Source organism: Rhea americana, unplaced genomic scaffold (genome assembly GCF_003343005.1).
Source record: "Rhea americana isolate MKP2758 unplaced genomic scaffold, rheAme1 scaffold_44, whole genome shotgun sequence".
In the NCBI taxonomy this organism is placed as follows: domain Eukaryota; kingdom Metazoa; phylum Chordata; class Aves; order Rheiformes; family Rheidae; genus Rhea; species Rhea americana.
In genome coordinates, this window is record NW_028186579.1 from 3,221,040 (window position 1) to 3,244,735 (window position 23,696).

Sequence of the window (23,696 nt, forward strand, 5' to 3'; positions counted from 1 at the left end):
TTTTTTTTTAATTAGCTTTAAGGAAGTCTTAATTTTAGGGGATGGACCTAATACTATGAAAAAGCCGGAAATTTTAAGATGTAAACAAGTACACTACCTTCCAGTGCAGAGAGCAACAGCAGCTAAGTCTTACTTTCAAAAATAATGTCAGGCCTCTGAAACCATAAAGCTGCTATATACAATTCCTAGTGCCAGGAAACTGTTTTTTTTAAATAAACAGCAGCAATACACCACAAACTCAAAAATGAAATGAATGTATTCATAGTTTAATCAAGGGGGTTGGGAAAAGCAGATGCATCAAGAAATGAGAATCCATTTTCTTCTTGATCTCAAAATCAAGTTTTAGTTTACACGACTCTTTTCTTCTAAAAATATTACAATTTAAGACAGAAAACATGCTTTTATGTTGGTCATAAAATATACATGTAAAAGTTAGTAAAACCATTAATACTTCAAGGCAGGTTCCTGTAATGATCACTTCTTGAATTGAGGTTGTACTAACATTGCAGAGAAAGGTTAACAGCAGCAGCAGAACATAAGAGATCTTCTAATTAAGGTATTCTTTACTTAGTATATAACATTGTGAAAATAAGCAAGTCTTTTTAATTAACAGTTTTTACAGTCATATCACTTTAAAATACACATTATCAAGCAGTCAGAAAAAAGGAATGAAGATATTAAATATATTAAATCTTGTCCAAAAAATTTCTTTGTAAGAAAAAATGATTGAAAGTTGGGTGTTGAACAAACACAGACTGTAGGCAAGAACCACCCAATTTATGAAAGCTATATTAATCAGGTCATTAATACTTCCATTAATTTCAAAATGTCATTTTCTACTGAAACGTATTATTCCTTCCTCAGACAAAACGAAAGCAATACAGGAAACGCCACAGAAATCAAGTATTAAGATAACTATTTTACTTTGGCAAAGACTAACTAGTTTGCATAAACTATACCCTATAAATTAGGTCTCTCACCTTTTTGACCAGAAAATATTTCTGCTACTGATCCTAAAATAGTTAAGGTAGAAAATCTGGTTGCATGGGATGAACCAGGAAACAGTGCTTCAAAGAGTCTGTCACATACAGATGACATGAAAACCTGAAGAATATCATAAAAGATATATTAAAACAGTTTGTTTGCTGCCCTACAAACCAATTTTTTTTTTTTTTTTTTAGAAATTGAATTCAGGATATACTGCTTTGAAGTGTTATGCAGCAAAGTGAATTGTAAGATCATAATTTTGGAGGAACCAGAGAACTACCTCTGTGGTATTGACAAGTTTCTTGTTTCTTAAAGATTCAAGGATTTTTTTTCCTTAAAGCAGTTTCACCACTAACAAGACTGCTGTCTCATTAAAACCTAGAAAAGTAGTTGAGCAAGTAAAGCAGAAGAGAAAAATTGCGCAACACAAGAAAATGATTACATGGGACTTAAAAAGGTAAAAAGGAGGACAAATACAAAAGAATTCTTCACCTAAAAACTTTGTGCCAAAGCTCTGCCATTCATTCTCCTAGTGTTTTAGAGAACTAGCAGAAGGCTGATGCTCAAGAGACCTTTCTTTCAAGCCCAAGTAAACCATACCATTTAAAACTTACTAATTACCACTGAACTGCTCGCAGCTAACAAGACATTCACATTAAGATTTTGATTTGAATCAGGAGAGCATTTTGGTTGCACATCTGCAGTTATCTTCACTTATTGCCACATCGGTTCACATCATGGAGCAGTCCCTCAGCAGATAGGCTTGACTGCTTCTGAATAAAATTAAACTTAAAAGATACCCTTTAAATACTAATGGGTACTCAGTTCACGAGATCAGACTACAGTTAGTCCAAACTAACCCCCACAAGCACATTCAGGGTGGACACTGGATCCTCAGCCCTCTTTTGCTTAACAAGATGCTCCTTCTGCACTGCACTATTTGCTAAAGCAGACACTACAGATCTTTCACATACCAGACTGGCATGTGTCTTTGCGGACACATACCAGGTGTTTTCAAGAATAATTAGCTACCTTTCAGAAAGGCCATCATACCTCTTATTCTGCAATCATCTATATCTCTAGCAGTCTAACTCAGTTTATATTTACTTACTTTATATTGCTGCAAAATTCCTGCAGGATCCCACTTAGTTGAATCTTCAAGTAACTCTTGCTTGGTTTTATTTTGCTGCAATTTATAAAGCATCTGGGAACTTTCTTGTATCCTACAAAATAACTTTTAAAACACAAGCAAAACACAGCTGATACAAGAGTCACTGAAAGTTAAATTAGGGAAAGGGGGATTTTCAGCCTGATTTCCAGATCTTACTGCTTGCAGCTTTTAGAAGGTGTGCATGCAGCGTAATACAGAATTGATCCTCCTCTCAACTTCAAACAAGTCTGAGTATTTTACTCCCCATCTCTCAGGACCACTCTTCCCCTTCTCTCCACACCTCCTACATCTATCATCCTCCTTAAATTCATACCTAATCTTTTCTGTCCTACCTCATTTTCAGCTCCTTCCATCAAAAAAAAAATCAATTAATGTACATTCTTTTTATAACTTCAGTGTCTCTTACAGAGAGCTTGATTCACCTCAGGAGTGCCTTCCTCCGCTCTGTTATTCCCCACTAATGTTATTTCCTTTCTTATGAAGTTTCCTCTAATATAATGTTCCCCTGCTCTGCATCAGGCAAGAGTGGAAAGAGTTCAGCTTCTGCTCTTTTGTTTCTGCCAAGCTTATTCCCTCATTTTCCCCTGCTAGCTCTCCAACTAATTATTTTCTCCACCACATCGCTCTCATTTACTAATATCTTCCAAAAATGTTCTTTGTGTATACATGATTTCTTCATCCTACTCACATTCTCCTTCCACAATCTCCCAACAGTGATCCTGGCAGCTTCTACAACATTGACACATTCAATCCTTGCAAACTTCCTTGGCCTCAAAGTCTTTCAATTAACAGATACTCACAAGTCAGTTCTTCCATCATTAAAGAGCCATTTGTTCAAATCAGTCCATACTAAGTCCCTATCTCGTTTCTCCTGTCCTTTTCATCATATGATCTCCTCATCTTTCTAACCAAGCACAGAGCCAACATTATCAAAAGCAAGCTTCTGCAGCAACATCTTCTTGGTTGGCCTGGACATTTTTGCACTGCTTATGTGCATGCAAAATACTAATACATAAACCACTCTCTTAACCTATTTCTTTAATTGACCTTCTGCTTTTTCCTGAACACCTCTATGGATTGCCTATTTTGTAAAAATCCCAATTGAAACTGCTGATCTTCACTTTTAAAGTCCTTCTTAGTTCGTCACCTCCTCTAGCAGGCCAAGCATACTAATCTCATGTCTACATGGTAAATTTCCTATACATGTCTTTTCTCATTGCCTCATTCGTGCTTTAGAGCAGATCCCCATAAACACTTAAAAATCTCCTTTTACAAATAGCATCTTAAAGTTCTCCTTTACCAAAGTGCCAGAACTGATGATGGCAAGGCAACTGCTCTAGCAGTAAAACCACATCATGTTGACCACAAGTGTTTCCTTATATTCCTCTGCCTCGTCTTCCCAGTCAGATTACTGAGGTTGATTAAGTGACTTAATCTGCCTGATCGATGGTAAGTAAGTAAAAATATTCTCGGTCCATAATAATGGCATTATAATGTTCATTGTTTAGGTCATATTGCATTACACTTACCGTTAGTTAAACATACACTGATAGGTAAAGTAACACTCACTGCCACTCATGATCAAATTGTGTCCATTATTTTTTTTTTTTTTTTAAAGTCATCCTTGTCTGGGATGACTTACGATCATTCAGCTGCATAATAAATGCAACACAGTCCTGGTCCAAGAAATTCTACTCTTTTGGATAAAAGACTTCACAGCATAAGTAGTATAAGAAGATTTTTAAAAATGCTGCACAACTGAAAAAAGTAAGCACATGAAACAGTTTGTTTATATTTTTAAATTACCTTTCTCAGTAAAGAACACATCTGCTGCCTCACTGAAGGAGACTGGCTATTCAAGTTGTAAGTAATAAAAAATTGAATTAGTTGCATTTCTTCCACAGACACTATTTCCGTGCTACGATGGGTTTCACAAAGTAAGCCTAAAGCATCGATGCAAACCTGAAAAATATTCAGATGTTAATCATGAAAGAGTTACAGACACCTATAAATACATTTATGTTTTCAAATGAGGCTGAAGCAGTATTTAGGATTTAAACAATTCTTCCAATTTGAAGATATAAAAATATTTTTGTCTCTATACCTGACTGTGTTGATGAACTAGACCCTGCTTTATACATTCAGATGATACAAGACCATTGCTCATGATACTGGAAAGTTCCAGGTGTCCGTGAGACCTTGCTGTTCTTAGGCATGCCATCAGTGCTCCAAGAGCTCCTCTGGTACTGCGAGAGCCTTTAGTGAAGAAACAATAATTAGCACTCTGTTTATTATATTAATCAGACTATAACTGCAATGCTTGGCAAAAACTCCACATATTTCCAATGCATTACCCTTCCTCCTCCTCTTTCCCTCTACCCCTACAAATCCCAAAAGAAACAGTCTATCATAAACTTAACTAGTTCTAAATTGCCTGGTTCACAAAAGGCTTTTTGAGTGCACCATAAGGAAAAAGAGTCCCTGTGGTGTCTCACAAGCCATTATTTGACGATTACCCTGAACTATGTCAAAAACTACATGAGAAGCATAAATCTTGTATCCACATATTAGAAAAAAAAAATCTATAGACATGTGTTCTTGGATTTGTGCCGTGTTAGAAACATGCAAGACAAAAATAGCTTAAAAGAAAAAAATAACCAAAGATTGGTAAATAAAGAAAACAAACAATTAGGCACCTACAGAATAGTACCTATTTTCTCCCCATGGCCCAAAGACACTCATTATTACAATGAATTCCACCTTGAAACACTCGTAGTGATCAATAAACCTGTGGATTTCCTCTCTCAAATTAACCCTTACAAGAACAATAAATCAAAAATTAGATTTCTCAGGTTGCTTCTTTTCTTTTAATCACTGCAACTACAAATACATTTATTTCCTTACCAAGATTAGCATCAATAGAAGCCTGAAGAATTTTAATCATATAGTTCAAGCTGTCAGGGCTACATTTTAGTAATTTCGGTAAATAGTAATCTATTACATAAGTAGTCTGGTCATGGCTCCCTTCACACAGTATTAAAAGAAGAGGAGAAACCCAGGTGTCATGCCACTGGTCAATCCAGCTGCTTTCTTGAAAACTTGTGGTAAGATGGACTTTATGATTTATAAACATGGTTTCCAAAAGATCACTAGCATAGGGCGCAAGAGATTGATCATTCATCACATCCAAGATTTGCACTGGAATTGTTCGGTCCAACTGTAATATATTTTCAGTGCCCAAACACTCTACAAGACAGCCAAGAGAAGCATATTTCCCTTTCACATGCCATTCCAAACTTAGTAAACTCTTTGTCAACCCTGCAAAGAATGGATCTGATTTTTCATCAGATCCAGTAATGGTGGCTCGGTGTATCCGAAGAAGATTCTTGAATATCAATTTGGTTTGGTGTCTAACAGCATCCAAGGGATGTTCCCAGTGCGTGTAAACATACTCCAGCAACTTCCCAGTTATGTGTGAGTTCCCATTAAGAGTGACTTTTAGATTTGGAGAGCATGAAACAAGGGCATCTAGCGCTGAATTAGTCCAAATAGCAAGGATTCTAGACAAAGATGTTGCCATACTGGATTCTTTTAACCTTTTAAAAGAATAAGCAAAAATAAAAAATAAATAAATCTATTATTTCCATTTGTCACTGTTATCATATACTTAGTACCTATTTCAAAACGATTAATCATCACATTAGTTTATCTTACACTGAAACAGGTAAGGAAACTAATCATACATTGAAAACAACAAATCTAATATACAACGTGAGTGATGTTGCAAATTCTATGTCCGGCCACCTGACCTGCTGTTAATAGGCCACAATTAAAACCACCTAAATAAATCACCTGACAAGTTAATAGTGATTGCACTGCTCTTGAAGATAAGGCAAGTTTTTTCATTGCTACATAAAAACATAGAGAATTCTGTGTGCAAACACAAAATCACAAACCTGTCTTTTTAGAAGTGACTTCCGAGACATGAAAAGGGATTGAATTGTATACACGCCATGTTTTAATCTCCTTTCCCATAGATCAGATGGCCTATCATATGTGAGCAGTCAAAGCTTCTAACCCCCCAAAATTAATCTCACTTCAAGTATTCCATTCATTGGAACACTTTTGTCTTCTGTACTTCAGAGAGCAGAAGAGGTCATGTCCTGAGTCCACAGTTTTATCAGCCTACATAGCAACCAATTCTGATATACCCTAACCCCAAAAAGATGGAAACCTAATTCCATTTATGTTAGAAATATAGTATTTCATTTTAGCATACAACAGAAAGCTGTCACTTAAAATTATGTATGCAATATCAAGACATTTTATTTTGAAACTTCTCTATTTTTTTAAAGATACTATAAATAATTCTAAGATGTGTTACAAACTAGACTTACCACACTGAAAATATCAAAGCTTTACTACACTATGTAAGCCATGCAAACATACATACAAAATATATTTTTTAAAAAAGTAAAGAAAATAGAATCAAAGCACAGACTTACTCTGAACTCAAAGACAACAAGACTGATACAACATCTAGTAATAGCTTCTCTCCATTTTCACCCATACTGCCAGTCTTCCATTCCAGCATAGCCAGTGCACCATGACAAAGAAAGAGGAGGACTGAGTCAGAGAGTTCTTCCGTACAGAGAATCCCACAGTTACTCACAAACCATGCTGGTATGCCTGTATGTTTCACTGATCCAAGAAGCAAATCACTGACCTGTAATAGCAAAATAAAATATGTTACAGTATCTTAGCACAGGAAAAAAAAGCTACACCATGCCTAACTGCATATTTTAGAAGATCTGAACACATTTCTCAGAACTTGTTTTTTTCTTATAAAATTTAAAAATTTTGTCTTGCTATTTCAGTAAGAAGAGAACGAAGGGTTTACACACCAACAAAAGCCTCATACAGAGGTTGGTGGCCCTCCTATCTGGACTAACAAATCCTCTAAATGACACTAGAAGTGAGAATCATGTCCTTGCAAGTCCCATTTATACCTAGTAGGGGACCACGCTTTAGAAAAGCCTGCTTTGTACACAACCTATCCCATTTGTATGAACCCTATTTCAGAAGTACCCAACTTCACAGAGCAGTTAAGTCACTAGCTCAGATATGGACAACTAAAAATTTTACACGTTACTAACTACACCCTAAGTGTCTGTAAAAGGGTTGAGAGGACAGAGCCTCCTCCCATCAACTTTAAAAGTGAGGTAATAAGTACCCATGGCAGAGGTTACAAGCAAAATTCCTTGGGGGAAGTTTCGGTGCTGCAGCATCCTCTTACCTGATTTCTTTGTTACTTACATGACTTTGGTATCGCCTAAGGACTGAGGAGGGTATACGGATTTTAGTATGTAGAGGCTACTTAATAAGTGAAAAGAACATGCAAAGGTAAAACTGCAAGAAGATCTTGGAGCATTAACAGCTTAATCTTACTAGTTAATAACACTAAGATATTTCATAGCCTTAAGAGGAGAAATACACTTACCAAGGAAGGTAACTCTTCAGGTGGCCCATACATAGCTTTAGTAAAGAGAATGAAGGCCAGTCCTGAGGTAGTCCGAACAGTCTGTAGGAGAGTTTCTGTATGGCAGAGAAAGACATTTTCCATTGAAGTGCAGCAAGCATTGTGCGCTAGAAACTATATATCAAAATTATAAAGATGGTATTTAATTTCCCTTGACTACTTGTGGTTATACAGTCATGTATCTGTAGCATCCGAATGGATCACAAGCATTAACAAGTTTGTACTCTAGCATAATAGGAAACTATTACCATCTTTTGACAGATGGAAAATACAGAACTGCACAGTCAGAAAACGTACACTGTGCCAGAACTTATTCATGTTTATATCAAACCCTACTGTACAAAAATAGTATCTGTATAGGAAATAAACATAGTTAATTATAAAACACCAACAAGTAGTTCTGAGAGCATAATTCATACATATAAACTTTTGGTAAATGCAGGCACTTGGCAAGTCTCAAAAGTCTTCTGCTAGTTTTTAAAGTATTAGCAATAGGATTTATTTATCTTGTTATAACAGATAACAAGTGGAAAAGTTAGAACTACACTCCAAAATTATGATCTACAAATCATAGCTTACCAAAGGACCTATTCCTACTCCCATCAACCTCAGCAGTTCAACTTCCATTTAAGATAAAAGTTTTTCAACGTACATATAAAGAATAAAGATTAAATAAGGGTGTCAGCTCTCCAAATCCTATCAGACTTCTTTCCTTTCGGTTTGATCATATTGATTAACCGGATATGAACGAGAAAGTAGCAACCAAATAACCTATTTAGTTCATGATCAGCAGTATCTATGTCCAAGTGGTCTGTTTTTAGCCTCAGTATCCTACCAATCCAAAGCTGTGTTTACTAAGAAGAGAGTAAAAACTACTGAATAAAAAAAAAATTTTTTTTTGAAAATTACTAATCTTACCATCCACTAGGAAGTTTGTGGAGCTTTTCAGTAAACTACACATATTTGGCCAAATAAAAGCATCAGGATTTTTCCAAAGACTTCCCTTAATATTTTCTTGTAATTTCTGTACAAGCATCATTGAAACTTTAATGGCCACCAACAAATCATGCATCAGCTGAGTCTGAACAATACGATTTCCACTGTTCTTTCTGGAAATAAAATACACATACACACAGAGAAAGTAAAACTATCCTTCTTATGATCCCCAGAAAACCACATTTTGCCAGCTTCAGATAGAATTAACAGTAAAAACTAACTTACGGCTTGAATTGACCAGATACGTAGCTAGAGGAAAAACAAGAAGCAAACTCAAGCATAATGTTTTAAAATGAAGCTAACAAAAATAATGACAAATTCTACTACAGTTTCTGTAGGTTCCCATGACAATCTCTTCACCCATTTCATTCTGCCTGTACAGAGATGAACTCTTCCAGAAACTAAAGATTATGGACTGAACACAGTGCCGGTCCTTTCTCACTTTCTCAAAGAGTTCCTCCAAGTGCAAACCATATTTCTATGATTCAATTTTCTTCTAATGTGAAGACAGACACAAACATGTGGATTTTCAAAATACGAAACACTCCATGAAGCACCCTTCTCCCTTTGGTATTTGGTAAGAGACTAGGGTGAAGAGTCTACACTTTACACAATGCTGGAAAACTTCAAAATATTAAATTATGATGGGGTGAGTCTTTTCAGACGATCAGTACTAAGACACTTAGAAAACTGGAACAATATTACTTGGTACCTGAATTTTAGCAAATGTATCAATTACAGTGCTCAGTCACAGTTCAAATAGTAGAACTGTAATTCAAAGACCTCCCTTAAAAGTTTTAACTCTAAGACAGCATCAATGTTTTAGATATAACGACCTTTACATTTTTTTCCTTTCCTCTCTTAATACCATTATTTGTCCAATAAGAAATTCGTCAGCATCTTTCACAATTAAAGAATGTATCACTCTAAAAATACATTATCTTTCATGAATACCTGACAATCAAAGTGAAATTCCGTAGTTATTTTTCTTGCAAGAAAGTAATGAAAACAGATAAAGTACAGCTTATAGTGAATTCACTTGCCTGTTTTCTTCCTGTATGTCAAGCAGAGACTTCTGCAGAAACTGAAGAACTAGTGAAAATAATTATGATATATATTTCAGAGAAGCAGAACAGAGAAATTCCAACAAAGCAATCACAGAAGCACAAACACGCCCAGACATAACGAAAAGTTATCTGTATAGTGGTGTTTCTTTCACTCCATAAACAAATTAAATTGAAATTTCAGTAGAGACTCAGAGAAGCAATGATAAATCAAATTCTCAAGTTGTTTTGCAATAGTCTGATACAAAGTAAGAGTTTCCAACCCACTCAGCCTAATCCTGTGAGGTATTGAGAGTTCTGGTTCTTCAACAAAAAGCTGGAAGACAGAACCTTACAATAAGCAGCAATGAAAACATCCACAGGAACCTGTGAACTTCATCTTCATTCTGAGGGCACAAAACGTCAAGCTACCACATAACTTCCAGACAGATTCAGTAAGTGACTCTGAATCAGCAGGATTCAGTAAACTGTTTTAGTAGTAGATCAGATTTCTGCAAAATTATTGCCAAATAAAATACATATCACAGCAGATCTTGGCTTGCTCCAGGCAAGAATAGTTGTTAATAGTTTAGTGCTATCACATTCAATCCCAGTACGGAGCATATAGCAGAGGATGGATCACATGAAGTAGCAGCAACAGCCCTTTAAGAATCACTCATTAGTACTTTTTAAGATTTGTACCTTTGGCTTTTCAGTAAAGCAAAGCTCACCTCTGAATATTAAAGGTACAAACCAAGAGAAAATTCATGATTAAAAAAAAAAAGAAAAGTCACTTAATTACATTAAGTAGAACAAAAAAAGAACACTTTCAAAACTCAAACAAAACAGCCTTCAAATATTGTTTACAGTGCTAACTATGTGAGGGTACAAGTTATTGAAAATGAACAAGCAAGACATCAGATCTGGCAGATTTTAATACTTTATGCCTACCTCACACTACTTCTCCCTCCAAAAAACTAAAACAAGCCCAATTTTTTTTTATAAATATAACCTTACCTTCTTTGAATAGGTTCTTAATGCTTGCTTTACCTAGAGGAGAGAAAACACATTTTTACTAGTGCATACTTGCTAACGAATCTGTTCATCTTCTATGGAAAAATATGTCATCACTAGTATTAGATACTGCACCTAGATGACAAAAGAATTCAGTAAGTTTAAACAAAAGACAATATACTCTGTGTCATCATACCTAGGCTGAAGTCTTCCATACAAGAAGCAAGGCTGTCCAATACTTTTCTATACAAGTAAACGTCTGTGGTTTTCAGTTCTTCTCTAAGGCAGCACACAAAGCTTTTTACAGCTTCTGTCATGAACTGTTCAGGAAGACCATTTAGAGAACTACAAGAGTAAGAAAGATCATGATCAGTTATCTCAAACTGAAGGTTAAATATCCACTCGATTAATGCCAGCGCCAATTAATGTTCCACTAATAGACAGATGTTGGTTCCTACATGAAGAGAGTAGCACTCTCCTTATGGTGTGACCAAATGCTATTTTACAATTACACTGACAAGTTGTCCCAAAAGATCCACTATGACACTGTATTTTACTAGCATCCCTTTTTGGTTTCATGGTCTGAAAATTAAATCTGTAGTCTTCAAAGTACACACAATAAAGTTCCAAAAATATCCAGATGTTTTTTTCTATCTCTTCTAGAACACTTGCAGGACATAAAGCTACTTGGAAATCTCCTTTGTTACTACGTTCTATATTCCTTCTCATCCCAAAATACACACTCTCGGCTTCATTCTTTTTATATATTTTTTTAAAAGCACTCTATTAGTTCAGGAAACAGTGAAATGCTCTACTATGAGAGATCAGATTTCAAAAAAGCTGAAGGAGTGTTTCATATTTCAAACACTGACATCATGCTTAAACTGGCTCATCCTAAGAGATTAGCTAACTTGAGACTTGATGATGAAAAAACCCGAGGCACAATAATAATCCCGAATCCCTGTAGAAATAATCCCTGAAATGGCTAATGAAAATAAAGTAATAGCTTCCCTGTGTTTTTTTGGAGGGACTCAAGTACCCATTCCCTATATGCAGTATATTTACTTAAACGGCACATGACTAATTAAAAGCTAATGCAGCTTGAGGAGATTTTATTCATCTTTGACGCTCTCGAAATGCAATGCTTTATAAGGATTTAGTTTACTGGAGCAAAAAGTTGCAGAGGGAATGAGCTATCTCACTTTTCTATCTGTGAAGTAACATCTCTGGGTAAGTCCTTTCCTCAAACCTTCCCTGGATTTTAAGATTTGGGAACTTGACTGTGCCTCATTACAGTGTCACTTATACACGGAACTAGGATGAACAATCTCCTGACTTCTTTTGCATTCCCAGTGTTCTAGTTGTCTCTGAAAATAGTTTGCCTATAAGCAATAACTTAGTAGTTCCATTCGCTGAAAACACTGCTGTTTCGTTCTTCCTCAAAAATAGTATTTTATGGGAAAACAGGAATACAAGAAGGTTGAATTCAAAAAACAGGATAGAAAAACAAATTACTTGCTCTTCATACAGTTTGACAATGGGGAAGACTTCAAGATTAACAGTATCTACACTTTGCATCAATTAAAAAAGAGACAAAAATACTGCAACAATCAAATTACAAGCAAAAACAAGCAGTAAAATGAAGACAATTTTCACATCTCAAAAAGCAGTCTTTTTGTTGATCATATTATTTTCTTACATTGAAGATTACAGGTCAGAATAATAACTAAGATTTTATTTCACAGGTTAAGTATTACAGTGCTTCATCTCCTATATGGCAAGCTAGCCAATTCCTCACATGTTGGGGATGCTGTTTTACTCTATATAAGCAGCGAAAAATGGTCTAATGAAACGGAATCATCATTTGCCATTGGAATCCGAAGTAATTCTCAACTCTTCATCATCCAGTCAGTCTTAACACTGTGCCTCTGTTTGTACAAAGTCTTAGTTTGTCTGTTTATCTTGATTTTGTTGATAAGAGCTGTATAAAAGTTAATAGGCTGAACCTCTCACAGGTTTCCTCCTCCTGAATTCAAACTCCAATCACACTGCATAATATTTACTCTGTGACATCTCTGCTTATCTAAGACTATGAAAAATGAATTCTAGCATCAGAAAGAAGATTAAATATTTTAAAGGAAAAAGTATACATATACTAGTTTTTCCATTGTAAGCCCTTATCTGGCTTGGATTCCTTTCAAGGAATCCAATAACAGAAATAAATAACAACAGAAAGCAAATTAAATTTAAAAATCCAGGATTTTCTTACTGATGAAGATTTTCCCGAATTTCCTTTTGAAATAATTTTAATGAGTTAACTGAGGAAAAAAATGAAAGGAAAAGTTTTCATGCACCTTTGATACAATGTCTACATCAAGGACAAAATTTTAGATTACAGTAACACGTGAAACGTAGATCAACCTACATTCTAATATTCTTTACTCTTGAATCCTAAAACATTTCTGTTTCCTGTATACATTTTTTTTCTGTTACATCTATCTTCCTACCCAGAAACTCCTTGATGTTTTGGCCTACCCTTAATAAAAATTTAAAAAGTAAGCTTCTCTCTAGCCACACACCTGATAACTCTGCAGACTTGCTCCCTTAAGCCCATCTCAGTTTTTGAAGTAACGTTCTAAAAGATTCATACATATCAAGCTGAGATAGAAAGTGCCACAAGAGGCCAGAAGAGCAAGAGCAGGATGCAGCTAGTTTTCCACTAGCATGAAAGAGCAGCTACCAAATGCATTTCGTTTTAAGTAAGCGCTCAGGTCCTACTTTCACAGCTAGGAAAAACTATCTCAAAGAGGTGATAAACACTGACTGCCATTAAACCAGATACAGGACTGAAGCCCTGCCACTCTCAGTGGGACATAGGTGTTTTTGGATATAGAAAGACAGACAATTAAGCCAATGGATCTTAAAAATATTAAGGCTGTAAAAAGGCCACAAAAGAAATATAGTAATGAATTTTTGCAAAAGAAAAATTTAATCACAAGAGAAATAAGGACAAGAAATCAAAGTTTAACCATGCTTCCTCTGAACTGTCTTCTCTTTACCTTTACATTGTCGAAGTTGAAACTTTTTGTAAACAGAAGTATTTTAAGTTTCCACTCCAATAGTCTATATTAAAACTCACAAGCGATAATAATATAGTTTTGTTTCTCAAATAATGAAATGGATCAAAATAACACTTCACTGTAAAGATTTTAACCAATGATGCACTTAAAAGAGTTTTAACAAAGCAGGAAAGAAAAAAAATACTTATCTACATATTAGTAACACTAGATCTCAGTAATTAAACGACAGCAATTTGAAGTGCGCAATAAATTAGTGATGTCTGTTCCAGTTTCATCTAATACTAGATAAGGAGAGCACTTAAAAAAATAAAAGCTTATTATCTTATTACCTTGCTAGTACTTTTTTCAAGGGATTCTTCATGCCCAGTGAAAAATATATCTCTCCCAAAATATCCAAACAAGCTTTAACCATGGGATCACATGCAGAGTTCTGATCCATCTTCTTCACCAAAGGCAAAATCTATAACCAACAGAACACAGTATCAACAAAAACTGCACATACCCTCATCAGTAACAGAGCTAGAATTCCCTTTTATCCAACTATATGAGGCAAATTTGTTCCCTGCTTATGATATCCTTAGTTTCAGATACTTGAATAAAGTTGCAAAAAATGTCTGCCAAGAAAACCAAGCACATGAAAAACTGGAAACATCGTATCATTTGCTTACAGGAGATGCTGTGCACACTTATTCTCAATAACAGTAACTCTCGCTATAATTTACTACTAGAACTACATTTCAACTTAACGTACCTGCTGCAGTATCAACTGCTTTTTCTTGGGTGCCACTAATGTTTAAAACAATTATGTCCCATTAACAGTGTACATGATGTACTGTTCATTCCAAGAAATCACACTAATTCACACCGGTGAAATCTTACCTGTTTAATACACTGAATCTGCTGGATGCCATTGCTCAGCTGGGCACAGTGCAGAAGCAGAGATGCCAGATTTTGCTCTTCAGACTCTATAAATGCTACATTTGGAAAAAGAATCTCATTTTAGAAAGGAATCAGAATAATCAATATAGAATTTATAATAAGGAATCACTGCTTAATTCTTCACTTTTGCCCGCTGCAGTAAAACTACCACAAACCTTTAAGTCTTATTAAAAATATCTTGTATTTATAAGACAGTGTATATACACCAAATGTAATCTAATCAAGCTCTACACTGAACAAAAAAAGTAAGTTTTCATAGGAATTAAGAAAAATAAAGCAACATGCATCATAATAGTAGGCCTCATCTTCCACATGAGGACCTGTTTCTAGAGATTGAGATTACATAGAAAGTCTTGAAAACATGTAACTTCATAAACATCTAACTTGAAGCTAGTTTTATGTTTATGAAGTTCATCTATCATAAAAAAAGGATTAATAGAGAAATTGCAATTAAACCAAACCAAATTACCAACTACTAAACAAAACCCTATATAAACAAAACCAAGCAAAACAGAAAAGAAAGAAAAAACACATCTCTGGCACCACTTTAAAAAGCTATGCAGACAAAATTGAAATGTAGCCGATTCTAAAACTTTACATGTCTTAAAATTCATCAGTGCTTCAATCCTGCAAAGAGAAGTGCAATAACACACTGCTGCACTGGTTTGCTCCTCTGACTGGAAAACAGACTTAAGGCCAAGTATGGCAGGTCAGAAAGCTATTAGTGGCCTGTTCTTCTCAGGTACTTTTAAGAGAAAGAATACATAAGTCTTGTCCAAAGATTGCAGGAGAAGGACAACGAGAAGCAGATTCTCAGAAAAACACACGTCCTAACATCATATTGTTTTCTTCAAAGAGACCAAGACTGACAGAAAAAGCAAAACTCCTGCCGTTTAATTTAAAAAATGATTCCGATACAGATTTTCTGCTGAGCTTTTCACCTCCGTGAGATACAAAGATCCCTGAGTTATGTAGTCAATCACTAGACTTCCAAAGAGTCATACAACCACATACTTCGTAACTCAAGGCTAAACTAACTGAATTCAAAATGAAACCCAGAATTTTCTCCTACCTGCCTACTAAAGATAACTCAAAAATTGAGACTGGTTTTGCTTATCGCCAGAAACATTAAACTAGATGACATCAGATCCAACCACAAAGGGTCAAATCATTCATTCTCATCTAACTCCGAGTTCCTGACTCATCTCCTTTATCACTAGTTTTGAAGTTTGTTTTTTTAAAAATAAATATCATTGGAAATTTATATCAGAAAACAAAAAGCAATGTAAAACACATTTGTTTTGTCTTTAAATCAGGTAAACTACAGAAAACAAAGACAGGCAAAAGACACTCATGTATTGGATTTCATTACTACTTTAGACTCCTGATTTCCCCCTAACACATTTGAAGAGTCTCTAGCATTTTCTTTCATGGCCCTAGAACAGCCATTCACTTTTGAGTGATGTCATCACAACCACATATGAAAAGATAACAAGTACAATAAAGAGAAAAACAGAAGTTCAGTATTATCCCACATACTAAGGTTAACACTTGGATTACCACTTATTTATATATCTGCAAGGACTTTCAGGCTAAAGACAACCACGATCTAAAATCCTTGAATTCTGCCAAAGACAGACGTCATTACCCACCCCCCCCCCAAAAAAAAACACAAAAAGACCCCTCCAAAATATCACAGATAAAACATCAATAACAAAACATAATAAGAAAAAAATATTTCAGTAGCTACTCAAAGAGATTCTATTAACAGAAAGAGAAATTGCCAAAGATTATAAGATTATTTCGGGAAAAAAATAATACTACTACTTACCCTGAAGTTTTTCAAGCTGCCGACTATTAAGAAAGAATGCATCAACGTGAATTTCTTTTTTCTTCTTTAAAACCATTTTTGGACGATTAAGTGATACCTGCTCAAGACATAAAAAAAATATAGATATATAGTATATATATATATATACACACATACATGTACGTACCATTTAAAACCATAATTACAAATATTTCCTATGATAATGGCCTTTCTACTGTCCTGAAATAATATTTATTCTGTTATCTGTGCAATTATTACTTTTTTTAAACACGACAGTCACTCACTTCCATTTCAGCATCTTCAACAATTTCACGCATTTTGTCCAAAATTCACCAAGGCTTCACAGAACAATAAGGAATAAAGAGAAAACATGATTTCAAGATCTGTGGGATGAATGACAAACTGGAGCTTTTACTTCAATTGTTACATAAACTACGACATGACCCTGGATCACGATTTGAAAATAACACTTGGACGCATTGGAATTACACTACTAAACTTCAGTTGGCCTGTTTCACTTGCTCTACTGTTTGAAACTTATCTAACCTGTATTAACGTAAAACTACGAGGTAAAGCATTTTTTAGCATATCCAAAGTTTTTGCATTTGCTGTAAGAGATGTTACAAATAGCAAGTTACTTTTCTTAAGTTAATGGAAATGCAACGTGGACTACAGCCTGTCTTCAGTATCTAGCCCAAGCTGATAGCAATCAGAAAGTAAAATCCAAGGCTGGCTTCACAGGTGGCCTCAGCCCTTTCCCCAACCAGCAGAAATGGCACCACAGCAGGTACCAGAGGCGAAGAGGCTGGCCTCAGCTGCCCGTCCGGCAGGGTCACGGCGCGCCGAAGGGCCAGGCGGCCCTTTGGAGCAGGCAGCACATGTGCGCAGCAGCAGCAGCGCTCCCTTCCCGCTGGAGAACGCCGCGCAGCTGCAAGCGTGACTAAAGCACGCCCTCCTTCCAGCCGTTTGGTATCTAAAGCACGTACGGAGCTACAGCAACGAGGAGGAAAGCGCCTTTCGGGGGTCTCTCGAGGGCGCGCTCCGCCCCGCCAGGCGGCGGCGCCGCCGCAGCCCCAACGGCTCCCAACGGCCACAACCGCCGCGGCCCGCAGGCGCCCGGCAGAGCGCGCGCGCAGGCGGCCGGCTCCCTCCCGCCGCCCCCACGGCACCCCCGGCCCGGCCCGGCCCGGCCGCCCCACGCGGAGCCTCACCCGCGGCTGCGGCCCTCGGCTTCCCGGCCCGCCCGCCGGCACCACGTGTCGCCCCGGAGCGGGCCGGGAGCCGCCGAGCCGCCCCGCCCCTCGCTGCCGCCGCCGATGGCGGCCTTAGTGTCTCGTAGCGCCGCCTCCCGCGGCTGGCGTTCCCGGCGGCAGCGCTCCCGCCCGCGCAGGGCGGCGGGCTACGCCCCCCGCTCCGCGCCGGAGCCCCCTCCGCCGCTTCGCAGCCGAACGTGCGGTGCGGCCTCGCTGCGCCCAGCAGCTGCGAGGGAGGCGTCGCTCCACAAGCGCTGACGTCCAGAAACAGACGACTGAAACCCTGCTCCAGCATACAGCACTGAGCAGGTTTCCCTAGACAAGAATCATTCCACCACCCCCGCCAAAAAGGTAGAAAAAAGTCTGAACAAATGCTTTGTAAAAAATCCAGTAAACTCTGTCTGAAAAGCGTCCTTAAGTTTCTCTTCATGGTATTTCCTCATCTATTACAACAGTCTTTCAATCAGCACCCCTAAATTGTCTTAAAGTGCAAAATAATTAACTAAAAAAAAGAGTCATTTTGGCATACAAGCATTCAGTTTTTAGCCAGAACAGATTTTTTTTCAGATTTTTCCATCTATATGACATGCCTTTCACAATACCTGTATCTGACTCCTACCTGAATATAATTTAAGGAACAGGTACATAATTTGAAACGGAGATGGTCTTTCCCCAAGCCCTAAGTTTTATCTAGCAAAGGAGAAATCTTGCACTTACTCAAAAAGTGGTTATTGTAAAATGCCAGAATACCATAGTAGTCATGAAAACTTAAGAAAAACAACATTTTAGCATGGAAAAGAGAAAGAAAAAAAAAACAGAAATATTCCTCAACTTCTACCTACCAGTAACATTCATAACAACCCAAAGTGCCTACAGCCAGTAACAGTCTATTTGCCACTTTCTGACAAAGTAACGGCCGAAGGAATTGGGAAAGGTTTATCCACATCCAAATGCACAGAAAATAATTTTTTTTTGTCTTGGTTGGTTTATTTTCCCCCCGTTTTCTCTTCAGCAGTTTCTGGGACACTCACACCACTATTTGGTACTATGTATCACAGTGACCTAATTAAAATGCTGCTTCTGCTCCAGCAGGGATTCAGTGATCCCTCACATATATGTGATTTAGCCCTCTAGCCTAATCAGACATGCACCCTCATTTAGGGTAAGCAGAGTCTCCAAAAGGCTAAAAACTACGTCTTCAGTTTATTATGCTCAACCCCCATGACCCCCTCTGTTTTTCAGGCCTCCTCAGCCATCCTCTTTTTACGATTTTCACATTCAACTGGATCCTCCTCCCCCATGTTCCCCAATTCCCCATTTAGGACTTCAGCTACACAAATTCCAACTTATTTTCTATCCTTCAAGGGACAACCTTCCAGCAACTTCCTGCTTTCAAAGAAGTTTTGCTTTACTCTCCCCAGAGTTTTTTCTGTTAGAGGAAGCATCACTGCTAGGCTTGAAGAATCTACACTTAGGAGCAAAGAATTATCTCAGTAAAGCAAAGAGTGATCTCAAGAAATGAAACAGGAGGATGCAAAACAGTTTAACTGCTCTGATTCCCAAGAGCTCCAAGTCTCCAGTAACCGAAATAATTTATTTAGAACTAGCTCACATACTTCTGTACAAAAGTGCAACATGTAGCATAGATGCTTCAAACATACCCGTATCACTGAGCAGCTAACCAGGCATGGGTAATTTAGGCTCAACTCCTTGAAAAGATAAATCACACTGTTTTTATAATTTCTGTTCTGCTGGCAAAGAGCAACAGATGTTTGAATTACTGATGTCTTGGCTCCACTGTTCCCTGCTGTGTGCCCTAAAGCCACAGATCTTGCAGTGATCCAAAACCAATCAGATTATTAGAAACTGCTAGGAAGAAAAAAAAAATAAAAACATCATTACATCACTGTATAAATCTACCTGCAACTTGAATGCTGTGTGCAGTATTCATTACTATACTTTAGTCTTTTTATATAGTCATATAGTAGGACTGCCAAAAGTATGAGGCAGGTAAGAATTACCAAAGGCACAGAACAACTTTTTTGTTAAAGAGACTCTTCGCTCTCAAAGAAAGACTACCGAGAGGGAGTATGGAATAAACTCCTAAATCATTTTTCACTATCTCTTCAAGAGCAGAAATTAAGGGGCATAAATTGAAACAATCATTAACAATTGACAGTCAAGAGTCCAGATACCATGCTAAATGGACCCTTGGTCTGATCTGATACTGTCATTTTTCTGTGAAGTCCAAACATGTTTCTGCAATTAATCATGAGTTTTTCTGAGCCTGCTGGATTTCTGTTCACAGACTCTACAGATCTGACAAATCAACACCTACCAATACAAATTCATCTCAAAGGAAATATTTCAGCTAACTCTGTTGGAAATTTTAAGTTTAAACCTTTAATCTTCTTGAACTGATGTCTACATCCAACATATTGGACTTGTAGAGTATTTTCTAAGTTCATTTAACAACGGTATGATCCCATTATCATTTTAAAACTCTTACAGAAATTGATTATTTAGAGCAATATAGAATTTTACCACTCTGTGGCGCCAAACAATTAAAAAGAGTTTCTGTTTTCAAAGGGAAGCCATGAACTTTCTCATAAACTGTATTTTCCTCACGTAGCAAAAGCCCTTACTAATAACTGGAGTCTTTCATTCAAAGGTCTCAAAACACTGTACAAATACTACAGGCTATTTAGATAAGATTACATTTTTCCACCACTGAAATACAAGCTACAGCCTTCAAAGAGCAACATTATATGACACATCATGGTAATAACATGAGTGAAGAGGAATTATGTTTCTCTCTCCCCTTCTTCCACTTAAACAAAACCTCTAAAGCTGTTTTTGTCAAGAAAGATCAAATGGTACTTTTTAAATAAGTCTAACAGTAATTGAAGAATATATTTTCTCTATATTACTATATTATTACTAGCATGACAATATTGTAGGATTTTTGCCCTATTGAAAGTCTAAAATATATAAATGATCCTTAAAAGAATCTACACACAAAATGATCTTATGTAAGACCTTCTCTGTCTAAGGTTTTAGAATTGCAAGAAGCCTTTTGGAATATATTTGCTAATTGTAGGCATAATACAAGTCTAAAAAATCTAAACTTAAACAGTCCACATGTTCACCTATGTGAGAGAACCAGAAAAAGCTCAACTTGTCATGACAGTTAAAACATTCTGATCCAGCATGCCAGAATCTCGTTCTACATGCTCATGAAAGTCTCATAAGAACAAAACAAAAAAATTACATTCTAGTGCAGGGTTGATCATAACTCAAGACATCTCTGAAACAGAGCTTGTAAAGTTCTCAGGGTCTGCATACTACATCTTTCACAATTTAGATCAGGTGTTTTGAAATGTAGCAATCATAGTACTTCAGAATGAGGTATTATCAAGAAAACCAGAAACGTGGAACTTACTTACTCCATTAAAGTCACATTATGAACAATACAACCATATAAAATATGCATCTTCACACAACATCTATTCTTTGAGAAATGCTCATACAATACTATTAATGGCTCCGTGGTGTGTTTTTTATTTAGTCTGGCTTACATAATGATCCAGCTAATAGAGATGGTCATTCCAGGATGCAAATATCTGGACTTATGATTTGCTAATACTTGCTTTGACGTAATATTTGCTTTGATATACTCTGTAGCATCGGTATTTTCGGCATATTTCTGCACATCTGCAAGATTACATCTCTGATTCATTGTCACTTGTAGCTTCCATTAGTGACAACAGCAATGAGAAATGTATCTCTTCATGAGACTGCACTTGTGTATTTTTCTACCTACCTCATTTCTGTCTTAAAGATTTCTAACTTTCCCACTACATTCTAACTACAAAACAAGACTGTATTTCCACTATAGCCTAATACTTAATTTTGCTCTGTATGTTCTGCTAGTTAATTGCTCTGCTAGTAATTTTATTCCTTTAAGTAAATGAATGCAGATTCTAGCCACATCTACACAACATATATACATACAATATATATACAACAAGTTCACAGAAAATCCTGAAGATCAGTATTCCTTCTTCTAGGGTACTTTTTCATGCCTCTTTACCTACCAAAATTGAGAGGTCTATGGCTGCAGAATATTCTTATTGTCTGAAGCCAAAGAAAACGTTAATCCACAAATCAAACAGAAAGAAACACTCATTTAGTGAACAGTCTTTGCTCTCTCCCTCTTGCGGTCTAAGCACGTCACTCACGTAGTCTTCAGTCTTCCTTAGCTCAATGCATTCTGAATTCAAATGCTCTCTGCAATGTTGGGCATACATAAAGAGAATATGACACTGCTCAAAGCAAACAATATGTTGTCACAAAGCAAACAGAAGTTGTCACTAAATACCAATCTTAAATCATTCTGTATAGAATTAATTCGGAACAGAATAATGGTTTTTATTCTTTTAGCTAAATCTTAAACTATATTCTCAGTGCATTTGTTTTTAATGTAATCTGAACATTCTATACAGAAAGCACAAAAGATGTTATACTAGGTAGAAAAGTAATTTCCTTACTCTACCTGTAAGCACACTTTTAATAAAATTTCAGTGATTTGTATTTTAAAAATGCATGAGATACTTAGGAAAGTACTAGTGTATGAATCGGATTCTGTGAAGTTGCTTGAATACTTTTAACAGCACTGCAAGCAAGTGGAAAATTGAAGGCTACAGTGAACAGAATAGGAAAAAATGAAATTGTAGGTTTAGGCAGGTAGGGAATATTTGAGCTTTTAGACTTTTTTTTTTCCAAACTGGAAAACTGCAATTTTACTGACACATCATTGTGAAAGAGTAGTTTACTCTGCACATTAGAAAAAAAAAAGATTCTGCACATTAGAAAAATTAGAGTACACACTAGAGCACATTAGAAAAAAAATGAAGAATAAATATGGTACAGTGTGGTTTATTTATGCACCAGAAGATTCTGTAAAACATTTTGGCTTTCTAAATCATAATCTAAATAAAAGATATTTCCTACATTCCAGTCCACGTGAATGTGTGAGGAAGATTCCTGAATCTGTCAGACAAGCAATATACTGATTACTTTTTCCAGCTACTCTTTTAAACTTCAAGTAGCATTTAGAAAAAGAGACTTCTGATCACTGATTAACCAAGATGTACTCATGACTCTTTTCAGCCTGAGGGGATGAAGTGTCTGTTAGTAACATGACTCATGAGCACCTGCACCTGCTAGTTTACCCGTTTTGCTATTAAAACGCGAAGTGAGTTGTTCCCTGTTGGAGAAGAAAGCTATGCGAGACATGTTCATCCCAGAGTATCGCAGCAAGTGTCCCAGTAACTGCACAGGTCCCAGCCTCGACTTTATACATGACAAAGGACCTGCCAAAATAAGAAATTTAAATAGCACTAAATCCTAATGCTAGAAGTGACGAATTCAAGATGAAAGGGTATTTCTTCCAACTCAGTCTCCTCTCCAGAAACACGCACTGAGGAAGCCTGCAAAAATACCCTGTCCACAGAAAAATCTAAGAAGCTGGCGTGAAGGGAGGGAGCAGCGAGCAGGACACCGTCCTTGCCCTCGGCAGAGCCCAGCGGCTCACAGGCTGGCGGCAGCGGCTCAGGCCCCGGCCCACCGGCGCCACTCGCCCTCCTCCCCGGGGACCAGCGCTCGAGGGGCGGCCGCCGGCTCCGCGCTACCTGCCGGCCCCACGGACACCGCCCAGCGCCAGCGCCCTGCTCATCGCGCCAGCCTCCCTCGCGGGGGGAAGGGGGGCTCTGCTCCCGCGGGGGGAAAGCGGCCCCCAGGCGGGTGCCGCGGCCCCGCCAGCGGCCGCAGCCGCCGCCTCG

The 23,696-nt window shown here is 37.2% G+C and overlaps 1 protein-coding gene across 2 annotated transcripts in view; it reads right to left on the reverse strand.

Annotated features, from left to right (window-relative positions):
* THADA (THADA armadillo repeat containing) overlaps nt 1-17,912 on the reverse strand; it is a 170,468-nt gene extending 152,556 nt beyond the window's left edge. The window contains exons 1-15 of one of the 2 annotated variants that reach the window (XM_085315841.1): nt 17,812-17,912; nt 16,601-16,697; nt 14,710-14,804; nt 14,160-14,290; nt 10,947-11,095; nt 10,754-10,786; nt 9,737-9,785; nt 8,616-8,806; nt 7,659-7,753; nt 6,664-6,884; nt 5,063-5,754; nt 4,263-4,414; nt 3,965-4,120; nt 2,099-2,221; nt 981-1,104 (exon numbers count right to left, since the gene is read on the reverse strand). In XM_085315841.1, coding sequence (XP_085171967.1) covers nt 981-1,104; nt 2,099-2,221; nt 3,965-4,120; nt 4,263-4,414; nt 5,063-5,754; nt 6,664-6,884; nt 7,659-7,753; nt 8,616-8,806; nt 9,737-9,785; nt 10,754-10,786; nt 10,947-11,095; nt 14,160-14,290; nt 14,710-14,804; nt 16,601-16,676 — 2,287 coding nt within the window. In that variant the 5' untranslated portion in view covers nt 16,677-16,697; nt 17,812-17,912. The remainder of the gene's footprint in view (nt 1-980; nt 1,105-2,098; nt 2,222-3,964; nt 4,121-4,262; nt 4,415-5,062; nt 5,755-6,663; nt 6,885-7,658; nt 7,754-8,615; nt 8,807-9,736; nt 9,786-10,753; nt 10,787-10,946; nt 11,096-14,159; nt 14,291-14,709; nt 14,805-16,600; nt 16,698-17,811) is intronic. The other variant, XM_085315840.1, reaches the window with a different exon arrangement.
* Between the last annotated feature and the right edge of the window lie 5,784 nt (nt 17,913-23,696).